At 37.0% G+C, this 18,159-nt stretch overlaps 1 protein-coding gene across 3 annotated transcripts in view; it reads left to right on the top strand.

Annotated features, from left to right (window-relative positions):
• PARG (poly(ADP-ribose) glycohydrolase) overlaps positions 1 to 18,159 on the top strand; it is a 76,815-nt gene that overhangs the window by 45,686 nt on the left and 12,970 nt on the right. For all 3 annotated transcript variants that reach the window (XM_085323684.1, XM_085323683.1, XM_085323685.1), the window contains exons 10-14: positions 4,984 to 5,063; positions 7,580 to 7,640; positions 8,262 to 8,337; positions 10,973 to 11,120; positions 17,336 to 17,414. In XM_085323684.1, the coding sequence (XP_085179810.1) occupies positions 4,984 to 5,063; positions 7,580 to 7,640; positions 8,262 to 8,337; positions 10,973 to 11,120; positions 17,336 to 17,414 (444 nt within the window). The remainder of the gene's footprint in view (positions 1 to 4,983; positions 5,064 to 7,579; positions 7,641 to 8,261; positions 8,338 to 10,972; positions 11,121 to 17,335; positions 17,415 to 18,159) is intronic.

The following is an 18,159-nucleotide window of genomic DNA, read 5'->3' as shown; positions in this document are numbered from 1 at the left end:
GTTATGTGATTTTTATTTATTTTTTTTAACAATTTCACAATATCTGTTCTTAGTATTTTTGATATTTTCTTTCTCAAATGTAGGATTTCTGTTCAGAACAGTTAAGTGTCTGAATATTATCTAGGAAAGTTTTTCTTTAGTTACAATTAAATTTAGTTACAATTTGAGCCAGCAATGTGCCCTTGTGACCAGGAGAGCAGTGGTCTCCCGGGGTGCATTAGGAAGACTGTTGCCAGCAGGTYGAGGGAGGTGATCCTGCCCGTCTCCTCAGCCCTGGTGAGGCCTCATCTCAAGTACTGTGTCCAGCTCTAGGATCTCCAGTACAAGAGAGACCTGGAGCTACTGGAGAGAGTCCAGCGTAGGGCTACAAAGATGATCAGAGGGCTTGGAGCATCTGTCCTACGAGGAACGGCTGCGAGAGCTGGGCCTCTTCGGCCTGGGGAGGAGAAGACTGAGGGGGGATCTTATCAGTGTGGATAARTACCTGAAGGGAGGGTGTCAGGGGGACGGGGACAAACTCTTTTCAGTTGTCCTGTGTGACAGGACAAGAGGCAATGGGCAGAAACTGAAGCACAGGAAATTCTGCCTGAGCGTGAGGGGGAATTTCTTCCCTGTGAGAGTGGTGGAGCCCTGGAACAGGTTGCCCAGAGAGGTTGTGGAGTCGCCTTCTCTGGAGATCTTCAAGGTCCACCTGGATGCAACSCTGTCTAACACGCTCTAGGTGACCCTGCTGAGCAGGGAGGTTGGACTAGATGATCTCCAGAGGTCCCTTCCAACCTTACTGATTCTATGATTCTACAATTACTTTGACAGTTTACTTTGTGTTTATTATATTGTTCACCCATCTCCTTTCTGTGTTTTAATATCTCTGCCCTTTATTCCTCAGAATACCTTTCTATAGCCCTCTATAGAGGTCTACTGATTGATTAACATTGCTGCCATCCTTTCTTGGAAGTTGAAGAGCCAGAGATGAATTTGCAGCTGTGGTGATYAGCTCTGCAAGCTTTCATGGATTCTGTATCTGCTAACATGCAGTTAGCCACGTACCAGTTAGAACATCTTGTGCAAAGCAGAACCAGCTTACATATGCAGTTGCAAGTCATACATCAAGTACTTCAGCAGAAAGTGGGCTTTGCACTGCTTTGTATTTAATTTACAGTGYGTTCCATTTAGATGAATTCTTTAATTTAAATTAATCGGTTTTGGCCTTGAGTAGTTCTTGTCAGTGAGTTGATTATGTGTTTTCTACTTGTGCTTTTGGAGTATTTTTCAGTATAATCTGTGTTTCAGAGCTTGAAGAAAAATTCTATGTAACATATTATTCATGTTCCCACATAACTTTGTACTTTAGAATGAAGGTATTTGCATCAGAAATAAAAGTTCTGATAATATTGCCTAATTGATCATGTAAGAAGTAAGGTTCTAGAGTGGACAGTTTATAATTTTTCTGTGTTATGTCCTCACTTAAGTTAATGGCATCAGGATCGGGCCATTTGTGAGTGCTGTAAATATCACTTTTACTGTGGCRTTAGGTAGATGTCCAGAAAGATGACTGGTTACTTTGTGCTGTGCCTAAGAAGGCATGATTATATGTATATATTGGCGGTGGGGTTTGTTGCTCAGTTTTCTCCTGCACTCTTCTTTTTCCTTCTGACTTCAGTATAGCTTGGAAGCCTCCTGAATTGTTAATGTCATTGTGATCCAATTTCTGTGCAGATTTAAAAGCACATAAGAAGCAATTGCGTTCAATTGAATTAATACCAGTGATTATTATAAGTAGTTAGATACTATGATGGTTTAAGGCTAGTCTGTAACCCATTAAAATCCATGGGGATTTTTCTAGTGATCTTACTGGTCTTATAAACAGATTCTTAATGTTGTAAACCAATTTTACTTGGAATATCTGATTGAAGACAAAGGAGTTCCCGGTCTAGCTATATGAAAATATATAAGTAATATTCTAGTTTATTATATATTAGTTTACAATATAAAAAACCCCCCCACATTTGCAGATAGCTGTCTTAAATTTGCCGCTAGCTCACTAATAAAGATGCATTCTAGAAGCAGAAATGTGAAATCATCCAAACATTGATCTAAGGCATGGTGCTCTTTGCAAGGCATTTATTCAACCTGTCGTACATGGCCTTCCTATTATGAGYGAGTTCAATTTTGGACAAACACTATTTGTGGTGGATTTAGAGCTATTCTTTTTAGAATAATTTGTGTTAGGGACTCCTATTGCCTATTGCTCTGAAAAAAAAAAACTGAAAAGTGAAGAAATTTGTGTATTTAACAATGTGAGTGGTGGTAGATTTTCAACGTGAAAATACATAGTGTGTTGTGTCATAAGGAGGAAAAGTAAATACTGTGAAGAGAAGGATGATGGAGCTTGTATGCAAAATGCAGTAGAAGATCTGATGTATGTAGTTACACTGGGTGCATATAGTTACCAGGTCAAAACAGAAATAATTCCTGAATGTCATTGTATTGTTCTGTCTCTTCTACATGGGTTGTCCCTCTACAGCATGGAGTCTTGTGTTGGAATTTAGGGCTTTCCTAGGTTTTTTTATGCTGTCCTGTAGTTTTTACCTAGCATTTTAGGGTTAGAACAGAAACACAGCTTGCTCTTCTCATTATTTTAACTATAGAGTATGTTTTTGGAATATATGTTTTGAAAATGAGATTTTCAGAAGCAATCAGCTTTGATCCTGAGGTCAAAGAGATTTATCATGGCTTTTAACAGAAGAAAAGACAGGCCAATGCTAAATGATTCAGATTTTTTTTTTTTTAAAGTACCTTTTTGGTTAAATTCCCTACTGACAGAGAGATGACACTTTGATAATAACTGTAACAGGTGAAATCAAGTTCATCTGCCTTGCYGTTGCCTTTCAACATTATCAGACTTATTTCAGGCATAGTTTTTCCGGTTCAGGACTTCTGAACAGTGTCTGCCAGTTACACTGAATCATACAGTGCCTATGTGAAATGAAGAACTCCCTTTTGAGGGTTTGCAAGATGAGCAGAATTTCAATTTGAGGTGAAGAGGCAAAAAAGAGCTAGTGGAAGGCATGACTGCTCTAATACCTGAATTAATGCATATAAAGGATTCATAGCAAATGAGACTTCTGGATAAAAGGTCACAGATAATTTCTGCATTTAGAGAAAACTCACACACATACATAATCAACTTTTTCTTATATGAACCAACTGTTAGTTCTGCAAGTGTAATACCTTGCTAGAAGTTGCATATTAGTCCAATTTAAAGTGGACCATTTAAATATACAGTTTGCTTTCTTAAAGTCTGTTTTAATGTTTGTTCCAAGAATGAAGTCAGCGTAAGACCTTTTTAGCTTTTTTTTTTTTAATTAACTTTTGTAACATAATAAAGCTTTTAGATAAACTAATCTCTACACCAAGAACACTTGCAAGAATTTTTAAATATTGAAGAAAATCTAGTTCATTTCAGTACTAGAAAGCTACATTTCCCTGACAACATTCTGCTTTTTAAAGACAGGCTGTCATTGCAATGCATGGAAACAAATTATGTTGTGTCTTTTACTTGCAGGCTGTTTTTTGTGGGAGTGCGGGAGCTTTCGTCCTCAGAGCTTTCACTATATCCAACGTCTTTTAGTGAACTTCCTACTTTAAGGGTATTATTTCTGAAGTCCCCACTATTCTTCCTTCCAGACAAATTCCATTATGTCTTGCCAGTAACAATGCCATGTCACTCTCTTAGAAATTAAGTAATGTGTGCTCAAGCTTCTGGAAGATTGATGATGCAGTATTTCAGCTAACCTTAAAAAATACATTCACTTAATAGCTTAAAAATAGGATGCTTCTCTTCAAAGCTTAGGTTTTTAGCAGTGTATTTTAGAATATCAGTAGTAGCCCTGTGGATARAGCCTTCACTTAGCATTCTCCTCAGAAATTTAGCAAGTGAATGAACTCGGCACTCCTAAAGGCTAGCTGTACTTTAAAGAATATATGTGATGTTGATATAGAGAAGACTGTATTTRGATTTGTACAAAGCAACTGGTCAGTGGCTTCTGATTTGTTTCTGTTCCACTTTAAAAACACTAGAGGGACATACCTTCTGGACTTTGACTGTTCTTCCACTTGTTTTTGTTTCTTTAAGTCTAATTTTGAAAACAGATGTGTTGTTTGTTTATGTGAACTGTCTCTTTAAACTCCATGGAATTACTTAAATGAAAAGAAAAATAAGCCAATATCTCCAAGAGCAGACCCTTACTTTTTGCATTTCATTGAGATAGAGACAATCTCTTCCATACTGTATTGCATCAAGTGTATAGGGGTTACTACTTTACTATGTGTGATTTGAAAGGATAGTGGAAAATATGCTACTGGGGCTGTAGAAATTCAGAGAAATTTATATTTTTATAGGTATTTTTAGGAAGGAGAATAATAATGTACAAAACTTGTAATGGTTTGGATGTCAGAGCATGAGCAGACACTTTTTTTTTTTTAAAGGTTGAGAATRTTGCTGCACTTGAACAAACAACTAAAATTTACTTTCCTGAGAGTATTAGTTTAGCACTTCTGTCTTTAAAGCGCACTACCTAGCGAAGTGTGTAAATATGCTTGCCAGATAGCAGTGGGGAGTGTAGCATCTTGATATATGTGTAGATTTCGAGGCCCGGGATCCCTCCACAACTGGTGTGAAGGGTATGGCTGCTGCTAAGCCCTAGAGTTTGAGGTCGTGGTGATGGAGGCACTAAGTAGCAGCTTGCCCCTAACGTTACGCCGTGGAAAGATGTCTCTGGACATCCCCTCTGCATCTTCATTGTGTAATGCTGGAGGGCTTGACTTTAATGGAGGCAGACTATTTTTCAACTTGTGTGCATAAGTACTACTGATTGAAATACGTCAAAAGAAAAAAGATTAAAAATCAAATCACAATTTGTATGTAGCCTAATTACTATTCACTGTGTCACTCAAATCCTCCTAATCACTTTTGTTTTCCAGATTGTTTGAAGGACGATCACCAAGGAAGCCTGAGAAGCTTAAGACCCTTTTCTGCTATTTTAGGAGAGTCACAGAAAAAAGTATGTCCTTTAGTACTTTCTTTGAGCTACAAAACAGGTACAGGGTGAGTTAAATCTCATTAAATTTAGAAATGGCTGCGCAGCATTGTAAGGGAAGTTTCTAACAGGAGCCAGCTTGCTGAGTACACTGGTATTCATATTAGTGTAGCTTCCTCTCGTGTAGATCATGCATATGATTTGATTTTTTTGCATAGAAGTTATTCTTTGTTCTTTCTCTTTGTGATTTTATAAATATATGTGAGGTTATATGTATGTGTGTGTGCTTGTATACACATATACGTACATACACACACACACACACACACACACGTTTGTTGTGTGTGTTTAATATATGCACCTACTTGCTGCAGTATATCAGAATGAGAATGCAGAGGGAACTTAGCAACATATGTAGTCATTAAAATCATACAGATATACCTAGGCTCCACTGCTCCCTTAAAGAATCTGAAGTTTCAGATTTCCTGCTGTATGCGTATCTAGTACATTGGCTCTGACATTTGTAATTCTGAGGAGTTTTCCCTATTTATGTTGATATTTCATTTTTTCCTTTCTATTCTCCTAAGGAAAAGCTATTGTGAAGTTTTCCTAGGTTAAAATAAAATAAGTGATAGAGCGAGATATGAGATATCCTCAACATTTTTTTTGAAATTAGCATGATATTTTCCTTGATGTGTTTAATTAGATCTTCTGTTTTTACCATGAATTTGAAAGTCTACTAAACTCTCAAAAATGTAYTTATTTTTATGAAAGAACTGTATCAGTGCTTACATATTTTATTGGGAGGAAAACAAGTATACTTTCATAGCATRCATCACATCTGCAGTAATATCTTATTATAGTAATTTTTTAAGTAAAAATGACAATTTTTCACTATTAGCTTTATATTTTCTCAGAAAGGTTTGTTTTAAAAGAAAAATAATTTTAAGCTATTAAGTAGAAATCCCTTTACTTGATTCAGTCTGTCTTTGRTATTTATATTTCCACCAGAAATTAAACGCAGCTACATGCTGTTTCAGTTATCAAACTTTAAGCAATGTCTATAGAGCTAAGTCTCTGAGGTCAAAAGTGAATTATGATCTGTGTTTATGACTGAGAAGTATAGTGTACTGGCTTTTTTACACTTGAGTAGTAATGTTTTAATGCAAACCAAATCCTAAATTTATGCAGCTGTCACTGCCCATGCATATGAAGTCTGTTGGGAATGCGCTTTACGAAACTATTTTGTATTAGATTTCTTAACATTAGAATTTCAAATAATATTTAATGAGATTCTCACATGCAGTTACCTTGCATTAAAGAATTTGCATCATACCTTTAAAAGACCCAGTTTCTGGTTCTTTTCTGTATAATGAATTAACAAGACTGAAGTAACTTAGCCCTATAAATTACTTTAATAACTCTTTTTATTATAAATAGTAATTGAATTCCTTGTAAAAGAATGCAGTGGAGCCCATATAAGCTGAAGTCTTTGTGCTATGCTTAATTTGTGAATTATCACCACTGATATACACAGTGCTTGCCCTTGAGGGAAAGCACTCAATTACTGAAAGCTGTACATTTTTTAAGAGCAAGTAACCCTTCATTTTYCTTAAACCTGAACGATTTCTAAGGAAGTTGTAGGGTTATAGAGTGTTTTTGGAAGGATATATGCCTTACAGGTTAAGTCTTTTCAATGTTTTCTATGAACTAATACAACAGGGTTAGTGCAGCAAAGAAATAAACCTCAAATTAATTTTTTATTAGGATGGCACCACCTAATGAAAAGTTTGTTTTGTTTCTGTAGCACAACTGAGCTTTTTTTTTCTTTCGTAAAGTAATGGGGAGATGGTGATTGTGCATCTTCCCTGTAATGAGTACTCTTTTTCTCTTGAGTGCAGGAGTTCTTCCTCATTTGCAGTACAGTGAATTTCAGGCAGGGCTGGAAACAGCTGTATTTGGAATCTACCAACCCTATATCTTTATTGAAACAGTAGGCCTTGCTGGGAAACATGAGGTGGCTTTTCATCTATCCGCAAGTTGAGTTCTCTGTGCATTCCCTGTGGACCAAAAACAATAGATAAAGCAATCTCTGATATATGACTTTTTCTTAAGTGGCAGCACATTTTACTCTCACCTCACCTATCAAGTCCTTTTAGTAAAGTACAGTTTAAGTGAAAATCACTTAGAGAATGTTTTTTTCCTTGATCTGGAAAAAGAAAAGTACTCRAAGTACAGAGGGAAGCATTGGTTATTGGTAATGCCTTACAGCCACTTCAGTGCTTTTGGCTGATGCAGGGTGCATAAATAAAAGGAAGTGGAAGCAGAGGAGCAAGTATTTTGGTCTTCATGTTAATTGTTTTCAGTTTGAGCATAGGCTGTTGGGGAGGATACAAAGCTGGTTTTGAGGAAAGCTAAATTCCTTTGTTTCTGCCAGTAACCATGTCTGTTGTAGTTGTAAAAGCTTACTGGTTAAAATAATCTAAGAACTAAAGCTCTAGCAGCTAATGTATTTTCCTCTGGTGTTGGTTTGCCTGTAGAACCTACAGGATTGGTAACATTTACAAGGCAGAGCCTCCAGGAGTTTCCAGACTGGGAAAGGTAAGACAAACATACCATTATATAAAAGAAATTTCTTAAATTAGTGCTAGCCAAATCTTACTCTTAAGGAATAGATGGAGGSTTAGAAGTGGTTGGTATGGGTTGTTACTGAGAGAAGTCCAGAAGGAAGTGGGTGAACTGGCAGAAGCAGTTTGGGTGCTCTGAGGTTTTGAGCATGTTTGTTGCCTGTGAAGTCAAYAGGTCTCTTGTGAATTTTTAAAACAGTAACACATCTTTGGTGCTGTTAGAGTGGGACTAATGGTCACTTGATTTCAGAAATGACAGGGAATGCAATAAATTATGGATAATGGCCACCACAGAAAGATTGTTACAGCTTTCCCACTGGTTAGCAAGTTAAGGTGGTACAAATATGTGTGAAAAATGTGTAAGTTCAATATGAAATTTGGGGTTTTACGGTGAAAAATGTGGAGAAACTGAGGGGCTGACTGTTAAACCTTAATTTTTTTCTGAGTGGCAAATGCATTTCTTTGTTCAATCAGTTTTTAACCACCTTATGCTGGAATGTATAGAAGCTGATGTTTTTGAATGGATTCTTCTTTTAAAATGTGGGTAGATTCTATAATCGTCATTTCTGTACAATGTCTTTTCTCCAATGATAAGATCTCAGAAAAAACTGTCTAGATTGCATGTCACCTATGAAGGCACTATTGAAAGCAATGGACATGGTATGCTACAGGTAAGCGTGCAACAGCCAAATAGCTTTATGTCATRCTTTTGTCATACTTTGATTTAAAAGCTTAGTTATTTGTTTATCCTCAGTTGMTTTAAATGATAAGATGATATACAGTGTAAAAAAAACCAACAGTCTTATTACAATGTTCCGTAGTTCATTTAGTTTTGCAAATGTACCTGTTACAGAACTAGCTGACAGAAAAGCACAAGCCATAGACAGCTTCAGGTCTTTTAGTTCAACCAAGATCAAAGATTGACAAGCTAAAAGTTTCCAGCTATGATCTTGATGAGCTGTCAAGGTTTTAGTTTATTTTTATTAAAATGATTTTTGTGCCCCAGCTAGTGACCAGTTCAATAGTTCAAGAGACTTTTTTGCTGTTGCCAGCACCACTGTTTCAGTCTGGGAGCCAGTCAGTTATAAAACAGATTGATAAGRAGGATGTCCTGTCCATATCTATAGCAAGGGACATGTCTGAATTTTTGAATTAGTTAAAAGTTTGTCTTCTAGAGTTGAATTACAAAAAAAAAAGTTGAAATTCTTAGCTAGGAACAAGTGATGCAATGTAAGAGGAAGTGTGAAAATTAGCCTCCTTTTTTGAAAAAAGYAGATGCTAGAGAACAGTAGAAAGTTAAAATTTTCTACTAAGACAGTTAATGTGTAAATAATGGAAGAAATCCTCTTCCTAAGTTATGAAAAAAAAAAAAACAATGTGAACTTGCTCTTTAATCTTTTCTCTTTCCCCATTCTGCTGATATTAGTTGCATTATTTGTTTTGGCTGATAATAGACTTAAGCTTTTCCGTGAGGGAACTGTCAGTTCTACTTCTGTGCTTGTAGAGCAGTTGGGATGATGGAGGTGTCTCAGTAGGTATTGCTGAAGGAGGAATAGAGTAATTAGTTGATTAAATATCCTGGTTGATATCCAAGTAGCATAGCTCRAAAATGGTTCATGAGCAGAGAGGAAATCCTGAACTTGATGTGCTCAGTTGTTTGATCCAGTATGGTGTATCTGTCAAGCAAGAACATCACTCATTGGTGTTTTTTCCCTAAACCTTAAAATCTCCCGTGGCCTTATGTAACTTAAGCAGCCRAAACATATACTGAAGTTGTTATAAACTCAGCAATTGCTCAGCAGTGTTCATTTTTCTACTGTCTCTTAATCCAACTAGCTCTAACTTCAAAGGAAAGAGAAGTTTAAATTACGTCTTGTCATGTACTATTTAAATGTTTGTTGCACTCAATAGAAATAAGTATTGCCTAGGGACTCATATTCTCCCTCCTGGCTATTTCAAGTCTTATCAAACAAAACAAGTGTCTGCGTGCAGTGAAGGAGTCCCCTGGCAGCAGGGAGCAGGACGAGCGGGGCTGCTCCCCCAGGGAGATGAGCTGGGTGCCCAGGGTGGCCGCAGCGCGGGCAGGGCCGCGTCATGGACTGCCACGTGGGACCAGCGGCCAGGCTCGGTGACAGTCCCGTTTCTGCTGCAGTGGGTGGTGGGCGAATAGATGCGAGGTGACGAGTCAGCTCCTTGGAGTCAGGCCTGGGAGTCCCATCAGCAAGTTGGGTTCAGCAGAGGACAGGACAGGGCTGGGCATGGCTCTGCATCCCTCTGCATCTAATGTTGATAGGGAGCTCCTGTGCCTGGGGGCAGAGTGTGTGGGAGGGGGGAGTGCTAGACGCATAATTAAGTAAGAATAATTAAGGCCTATCAATGCATTTGGGGCCCTGACTGTTGGGTAGCTTTTCATTTTTATTATTGTTGTTGTTGATGATGTTATTATTACTGTTCCTTTATCATAGTAAAATTCATCAAATCTTCACCTGCTGGAGTCTGTCRGTGTTTCCAGGATAGGCTTCAGGGACTCTTGCTGATCAGTGGCTGCCTCTCAGGGTGCTTTRACTTGAACCTGACAGCTGAGCCACCTTATACCCTCCACTAACATTCATGCCACTCCAGCAGCAGGGTGGTGAATTTGAATAAACAGTAATCACGGAATAAACCAATTGCTTTAAAAATGGTTATGTTGCATTACAATGCAATTTGTAAAATATGTACTATTGCTGCAAAAATTAGAGTTCAGAGGTTTTCTCTTTTGGGCAGAAACTTTAATGATCAAAATGACTTGCCTTATACAAGAGCATTTCAAGGAGAATTCATAAGAAATTCTTCTAGGTACAGAACAGCTGATAYAGGGGCAAAGTCAAGCTGAAAAATGCTCCAGGGTGGACAGCTGGGGCAGAATGYTTATTAAAGGATAATTGATCAGAGTCTGTAAAATTCAAGAAGAGACTATTGTTGTTTGCTGTTTCCATTGTTTACATATATTGAAATGTGTCCTAATACATGTACTTCGTTTAAAAAGAAAATCTTTGATCTAGAGCATTGGAGATGCAGAACTGTATTTTTCTTTAGAATGTCTAAATTTTCTAATTTTAAGTTGTCTCAGAAGAAAAGGAAAAATGAAAAAGACATACCGTTAATCGAGGACTGTCCTGCTGCTTTTATTTTCAAATGATAGCAGCTAAACAAAACTGTAGCAGAACAGCATTGAAAYTTGTGTGGGACTATTTACCTCACTAAATGAAAGGATGTTATAGTGTTCACTTATCTTATATTCTTCCTGAATATATTTTTTGTTAGGTTGATTTTGCAAACCGTTTTGTTGGAGGTGGTGTCACTGGGGCAGGACTAGTACAAGAAGAAATTCGCTTTTTAATTAACCCAGAACTGATTGTATCTAGGCTCATCACTGAAGTCTTGGATCACAATGAGTGTCTTATCATCACAGGTTAGTGTTTGTGGAAGGTGTTTCACATATCATTCTGATTTATATGTTGCGTGTGTGTGTGTATGTATATATCTTTTTTTTTTTCAAATTGAAGTTTAAAATGTTTAAGTATTTAAAAAAAAAAAAAAAAAAAAAAAAAAAAAAAAAAAAAAAAAAGCCTTAGGAAGAGTAAGTTGTTTATTTTATTTTATTTTTAAGTGATGGAAGTATGAGTAAAAAAAAAAAAAAAAAAAAGAAGAGGAAGAAAATTAATACTCATTTAACAATGAGTACCTTTCTCCTAAGGGTACTCCTGATGATTACCCAACCCCTAAGACCATACAGCCTCTGTTCCAATAGAAGTTTTGTGAAGGAATTATTTTAAAAGAAAAAAGATGACAGCAAGCAGCCAATAAATCTTATAAAACTCCTTTATTGTATGCACACGTGTGTTTGAAGTCTCAGCATTTTTAGTGCTAACTAAAGAATACTGTAGTGTGATACAAGAAAAAGTTGCAATTAAGAACTGTTAGCTTATACTTCTGTTGTGCTCAAAGCAGGGGGGATTCTGTTCCTTTCTGCAACTGGTAACATTCGGTGAGATCAATGTGATTGAAAACTCAGTGGGAGAGGAGGAACTGGCCTCTAGTTACCCCATAGAGGAGGAAGTRGAAAAGGAGAAAATCAGTATTCATAAAAAAGGATTTTAAGTCAGTAAACGTCTCTGAGAATGCTGATCTTGTAAGTTATGCATTTCTTTTGACAGTTAGTTAAATAAAATTTAAAAACTAATTGCTTTTCCATTTTGTTGCGAGGGCTGTGTATGGAGATATGCTGACTGTCCAGTGCTTCACTGAAAATATTTTTCCTTTTGTTTCTGCCTCTGTCTTAACATTTGGAATGTTTTATTATCCATCTAAGTGGATCAAAAGAGCTAATTTAGGTACTAAAAGGTTGRAGAGGCCCAGATAATGCTGTATATGTCTGTTCTACACCCAGTAATGCAGTAAGCAGCTATGTGCTTCCTGACAGAAAAATAAAGTGGATGTAACTTACTGTAAACAATAGCTATAAAGAAATACTTTGACCAGAGAGATCCTCTAAGCAAATATTATAAGAAGTTATATATACTTTATATTATTCAGCTTGCTATAGTAAAAATAATCTTATATTTAGTTACCTGAGCTGCCTCAAGAGGCAGCAAGTTGTGGAGATATTGGAACAGATTCCTTGGAACAGTGCTTTCGGAGTGCTTGTGCTTTCTCTCATGTGCATGCACAGTAGAAATTTGAGCTTGGATCTTCCAAATCTTACCCTGGTCACTGGGCAATAGGTTATATTGGGCAGAGCATCTCTTGGTTTTGGTCTTAAGTTTGGTAATCTTTCTAAAGAAAGACATTATTTTTCTTATTCTGCCTAAATTAATGCCTTCATGTGCAAACTTTTTGACAATTGGGCTTTGTGATTTTTTTTTTTTTTTTTTTTTTTTTTAATGGAGTCAGAAAATTCTTGGCCAGGCCAAATTTCTGCCATGTATTTTGGGTACGGTACTGTAACAAGATTAACATATTGAAGTATTGTCCTTTGGATGAGCTCTTCTGGGGAGGGTAAAAGTAGAGCACAGCTGTCTGTCTGTGTGATAAGTGATTTGGGGAAAATAGTGAGTTAATGTTTTGAAAGGACTTCTTCCTTTTTTCCTGGGAAGCGGAGGGGAAGTGATTAGCAATGAAGAGATAAAGGTGACTTTTTCAATGAAACAATATTCTTTCAGTTTGACTTTATTACAGCACTTTGCAATTAAAATATATGATACAATATTCTCCTCTTCTAATGGAAGTGGCTGTTCCATCGTCTTCATTTCATCCCTGGCATTCTTCCATCTCGGTTCTTAGCCAAGTCTCCACTGTGTGTCACCACCCTCTTGATAAATTGTATTTTTTCTAAGATGTGCTTGACTCAGTGGCCTAATGGGTATAACTGYGTAGCTTAAATTTGCAGAAGAGTCTGAGAAATTGGAAAGAAATTCAATTTGTTGTGATTGCATGGTATCTGGGTAAGATCACTGCGGTAATGAGTATGGAACTGGTCATGCAAACAGGCGAGTTCTTCAGCACGGGCATCTACCTACAGAAGTGCCATCTGCAATGTCAAAGATTCCAGTGGCTGCGTTTCTGCTAGGTTTGCTTTGGTACAGCTGCTCATAAGTGTCAATATTTTTATTCARTTTGGGTTTTTTGGGGAGGCAGGGGGGAAGTGTTGGGGGTTGTTTGTTTGTTTGTTTGTTTTCCGAGTTCATAAGTACTCAAGCAGGGTCAAGAGGAGATGAAGCTGAGTTCCATGGTTGCTTTGAATCTAGAGATTGAACAGTGGCTGGTCCTTGCTGCTCTGGRCAAAGCTTTCTCAGACACTTGGAAGCACATGCAATAAGCTAGCTCAGGCAGTTGGTCCAACTGAAAATCAGCACTGAGGGAAAAACTGTTTTTAAACTGGATTAGTTTGTTGCTTGTGCCACTGTGTGGAGAGCCAGAAGACGAGTGGTGGCACAAGAGAAGGGTTGGAAGAACTGACTGAGAGGGAGAGCAGGACTTCCCCTCACCTCTTGGCAGTAAAYATCTGTTCATATTGGCCTACGATGACTAAAAAAAATTCTGGGCAAAAAAGCGCAAAACTACCCKTGTGTTTTTGATATGTACTTAATTTTGGGGGGTGATAGTGGTAGTACTTACCTCCTGCCTTTGCAGTTATGATTTCTAACTCACCAGACATAGTGGTAGGATAGTGGAGTTTGTTTGTTTGTTTTTTTCCTTATCACTGGGTACTTTATAATGTTGTATAGATTATATGCAAATGAAAAGTAAGACTCTGGAGTCTGAGAATGTTATATTTACTTTTAGAAATAATTGCAACTCTTCTTAGATGGACRAGTGCTAGCATTTGGCAATTTCACTGTTCCTCTGCTTCTGTAACGACTACACATTTTTACTAAAAATGTATGTTTGAAAGATTTTTTTGTATTTTTTTTCTTTTTGTCTTTGAGTAGGTTTCTTTATTTTGTAGCTTCTTTTTAAAACTCTGATGGAACTGCGGYCATGTGCTGTATCTATGGCTTAGGTGTTTTTTTTTCCCCCTTTCCATGTTTTTATGGGAAGAAAAAGGAGATTCAGCAGAAATGTTTACACACATRATTCATTCTGTATTACTTCAGTTCCCCCAGCAGTAGCAATTTGTATCCCTATGATTCACAGGCAAAAGTACTGCCAGTTGAGTTAGCATTTTGATCTGACCTCTTTCCAGAGCTTTCCTTATAAAAGCCATTGATTTTCATTAACTCTAGGTTTTGAGACATAAGTTTAGAGTTTGTATGATTTGTTTGTTACTGATTTTTATATATATGTGTGTGTGTGTGTGTGTATATATATATATATACACACACACAGATATGTACATATATATATATTTACTTGTTTGTTTTCTTGATACTTTCCTCACCAGAAGCTTAATATTCTGACTGTCATTTAATCCATCCGGATGCAATATCTTGATAACTCAAGCTTTTCTTTTCACATGCTAGATGCCAAAGGAAATCAGCTTTTCAAAGCTGAAATTTTCCTAGACTGTCCCCTAGAGAGGGTTGTCAGAAAGGTCAGACATTTCCCTTGTTTGTCTTTTCTTACTATTTGCTCAGATGCTTTTCCCAAGCATATTGATAAATCTAAATTTTACCTAAATCATGAAAAATATTACTGAAGGCTGATAGCCTAAAATTTGATCAAGAAACTGACTTCTGAATATTTCAGCCGCTCATAGTTGTCTCTTGTGTTGAGGGCATGGATGTGTATGAATATATAGATATATTCTACCATCACAATTTTGGGGACTTTTATACTAAGAAGGCAAGTCTTGGTGTGTGGAATTTCTGGTGTGATCAATTAGTATAATGGATAAATTAGCATCGAGGGGGAATTTCTGTCCCCAGTGTGGCTTATCTAGATAAATCTGAAAAAAGTATGAGCTAATAATGGGGCATGTGAGTTGAAGGAGCACTGGTGAGAAGTTTTTTTTTTGGTTAAAATGAATTTGGGTAAATGGGAAAAATGTCTTGAAATATATTCATCATTTAAAATGATTTTTTAGCAGCTTATGTTTTATATGCTGAAGACCACTGAAAGTAAGCAGTCAGTTGAGGTTAAAGTAAATAGTTATGAGGTTAAAGTAAATAGTTTCTGACTGTTCAACTTTTTTTTTTAACAGATTGGAAGACAGATTAAATTTGAACATTTGTATTCTGAGTTTCATCCATCTATGCAATAGTTATGCATGACTCTTGTCTTAGTAATCAGACACTTTGTTGTGCTGTCAATTATTTTGAATGCTTACAGAGCTTTCTAAAACCTAGTTTCTGTTAAATTTGTAGGCATAGTTGGTACCACTGCCTGTGATTAAGGAGTTGCTTTAACAGTTCTCATTTGGTTAATATTGTGCCAAACTGTACCTGTGTGAGGTGAAATTTTCTAAACAATGCGTTTTCTGCAATCCTCTGCTTTTGAAATACAAGCAAAAATAATTCTCCTATTGTGAGCCCAAAACTAGGGGAAAACTTGTGGGTTTGCTGTGGTGCTTCTTCAGAAGTATTTGAAACATTTATGCATTGCCAAATTTTGAAGCAGAGACCTGAAGTTTAGCAAGATAGGGTGAAAGATGGCTTTTGTAGAAGGCATGTGATTCTTTGCTTTAGTTAAAATGTTCACCTTCTTGCTCTTGGGATAAACCTTTAAAAAGTAGCTTGCATACTAGAGTATAATAGCTAAAATTGCTAGAGATCTTAATGATTTACTTTCTGACTCCCCTTAATGCTTGCCAAGATGCCCTGCTGGTCTTTTTTGTAGAGTAGCCTGGTATATTCTAGACCCTGGCTTTGCTGGGTTGGAAAGCTTTTGTAGAAGTGGTCTCCTAGGAGTGACCGCTGCAGCGGAGAGCAGTGGCTCTTCAGTGTGTTCAGTGCTGTTAATTGCTGTAACACCTGAGAATTCATGTTGGGAAACACAGTTTTATCATGTTGCACAAATGCAAAGCAAAATGATGACAAGAGGGAAAGAGGTAGGGGGCAATGAGACTTGGAAGYGTAAGAGTGCTGCCTCCCCTTGCGTAAGGCTGCCCTTGGGAGGTTGTAGGGCGTCAGACTGAGTAACGCTGGCACGGTTGGAACGCTCCTGACCAGAGGGCTTTTCTCCAGCTTTATGGATTTYAGGCTATGCTTAAGAAAAATAAAATTGGTCTGTGGAAACCTACAGCTCACCAAGTACACTTTTTATCATTTTCATATTTTCTCCTCGTGTTTCTTAGAGCTGTCATCTCAGCCCTTAGCTAAACTGTGATGTAGTAGTGTTGCCATGTTTTGAATAATAGAGTGACTATTTTATCAGCATGTTTAGAGGTGGTAGTCTTAAAGACGCTTCTAGATTTGAGTTATGCTAATTAATAACTTGTCATGTAGTGAGCCTGGACTGTATATAAATGATTTGTTTATCCCTGATGCATTAAAAATTTCTTTCCTTAAACTTACTTTGCTGCTGCTAGTATTTTGGAGCAAATTCTGAAGGTTAATAACATGCCATTCTATCAAAAACTCTGTAATTGACTTGACTTTTGAAAGCTTGGGGTTAGCAATTACTACTACATCATTAAAACTGAGAAATATACTGCTGCTGCACCTTTTATAGCACCTCTGTCAGTGCATTCCAGGAAAGCTAACCTGATCCTTTTCTTAAGTTTACTTCTCAATATGTTTTAGGAACCTCTTTTTTTCCACTCCGATCTCAGGGGAAAAAAAAAAAAAAAAAAAAAAAAAAACACTAGTGAAAGGGAGGCACTCAATCTTCATTAAACAGATATTAGTCAGTAAAATTTCCATGAAGAAAGGCCATTTGTTGAGAAGCTATCCATGTTTAGGGTGGTAAACTTGAGAATTATCTTTTAGTTACAGACTGGACAGCGTACATGAGATTTGTGTTTGTCATGTTCTGTGATGGGTGCTAACTGTCACCTGTGGAAAAGAAACTTTTACTGGTTACAGGAAGACTTGTATTCATACACAGATGTGAATCTCTAGCTTCCACCGATGCTCCTAAGTGTTGCATGTTCATTCAGAGAAGCAATGATTCCTGTGAAAGAATATTTACCAAGAGAAAAAATATTTACAAATTTTTATATAATATGGAACATTGCTTGTGTTTCAGGTACTGAACAGTACAGTGAATATACAGGCTATGCAGAAACCTACCGGTGGGCGAGAAGCCATGAAGATAAGACCCCAAGGTAAGGTTTCACATAAATATTTCAGCTGAAGGAATAAAATTTTAAATGTCTAAAATGTCTAAAATTTTGAAAAATTGGTGGCTTGAGTATTTTCTAGCCTTTTTCCTCATGGAGAATTTTACCGTTTGTTCCTGCTCTCTTCAGCAGAGTCAACAAACTAAGTAACTTACTTCATGTTAATCAACAGTCTTCCTTGCTTGCTTGATGCTAATGATGGTATCTGCCAATGTGTCAGTTTTAAACCAACGACTTCTGTGTGTTTTTAATCCAAAATTTTGTTAACATATTGACTGAGGTGTGGGTTGATAATGCCTCACAAGAAGCTTGACAATGATACCTTGGGTGCTACAGTGCCAGTGACACTTGCATGGCAAACTAAGATTTAATGTAATAAATCTGAGTTGAAAGCCGTGTGTGTGTGTGTGTGTGTGTGTGTATTTGGGTTTTTTAACTCAACAATATGATGATAGTGTATACACAAAATTATGCATTTGGCGTGGTAACAAGACAAGCTGAGGAGAAATGAGCTCCTTTGAAACATGTGCAGTGTACTCTTACAAATATTGGAGGACGATGGAGCCAAAGTGCCTTTTTTTTCCTGACCTTGCAGTGTTCCTCTGTAATTAATAAACAGTGCAATTTAATTTTGTTTCACACCTCTACTCTGATGTTCAAAGTCTAGCCAAGTATTTTTACTTTTACTTGGAAGCCTTTTGTCTCTTTCCTGATGCTGCTGTTTCTTTCC

This window comes from Rhea americana, unplaced genomic scaffold, assembly GCF_003343005.1.
Source record: "Rhea americana isolate MKP2758 unplaced genomic scaffold, rheAme1 scaffold_86, whole genome shotgun sequence".
NCBI lineage: Eukaryota > Metazoa > Chordata > Aves > Rheiformes > Rheidae > Rhea > Rhea americana.
This window is presented reverse-complemented; position numbering and strand designations above follow the sequence as displayed.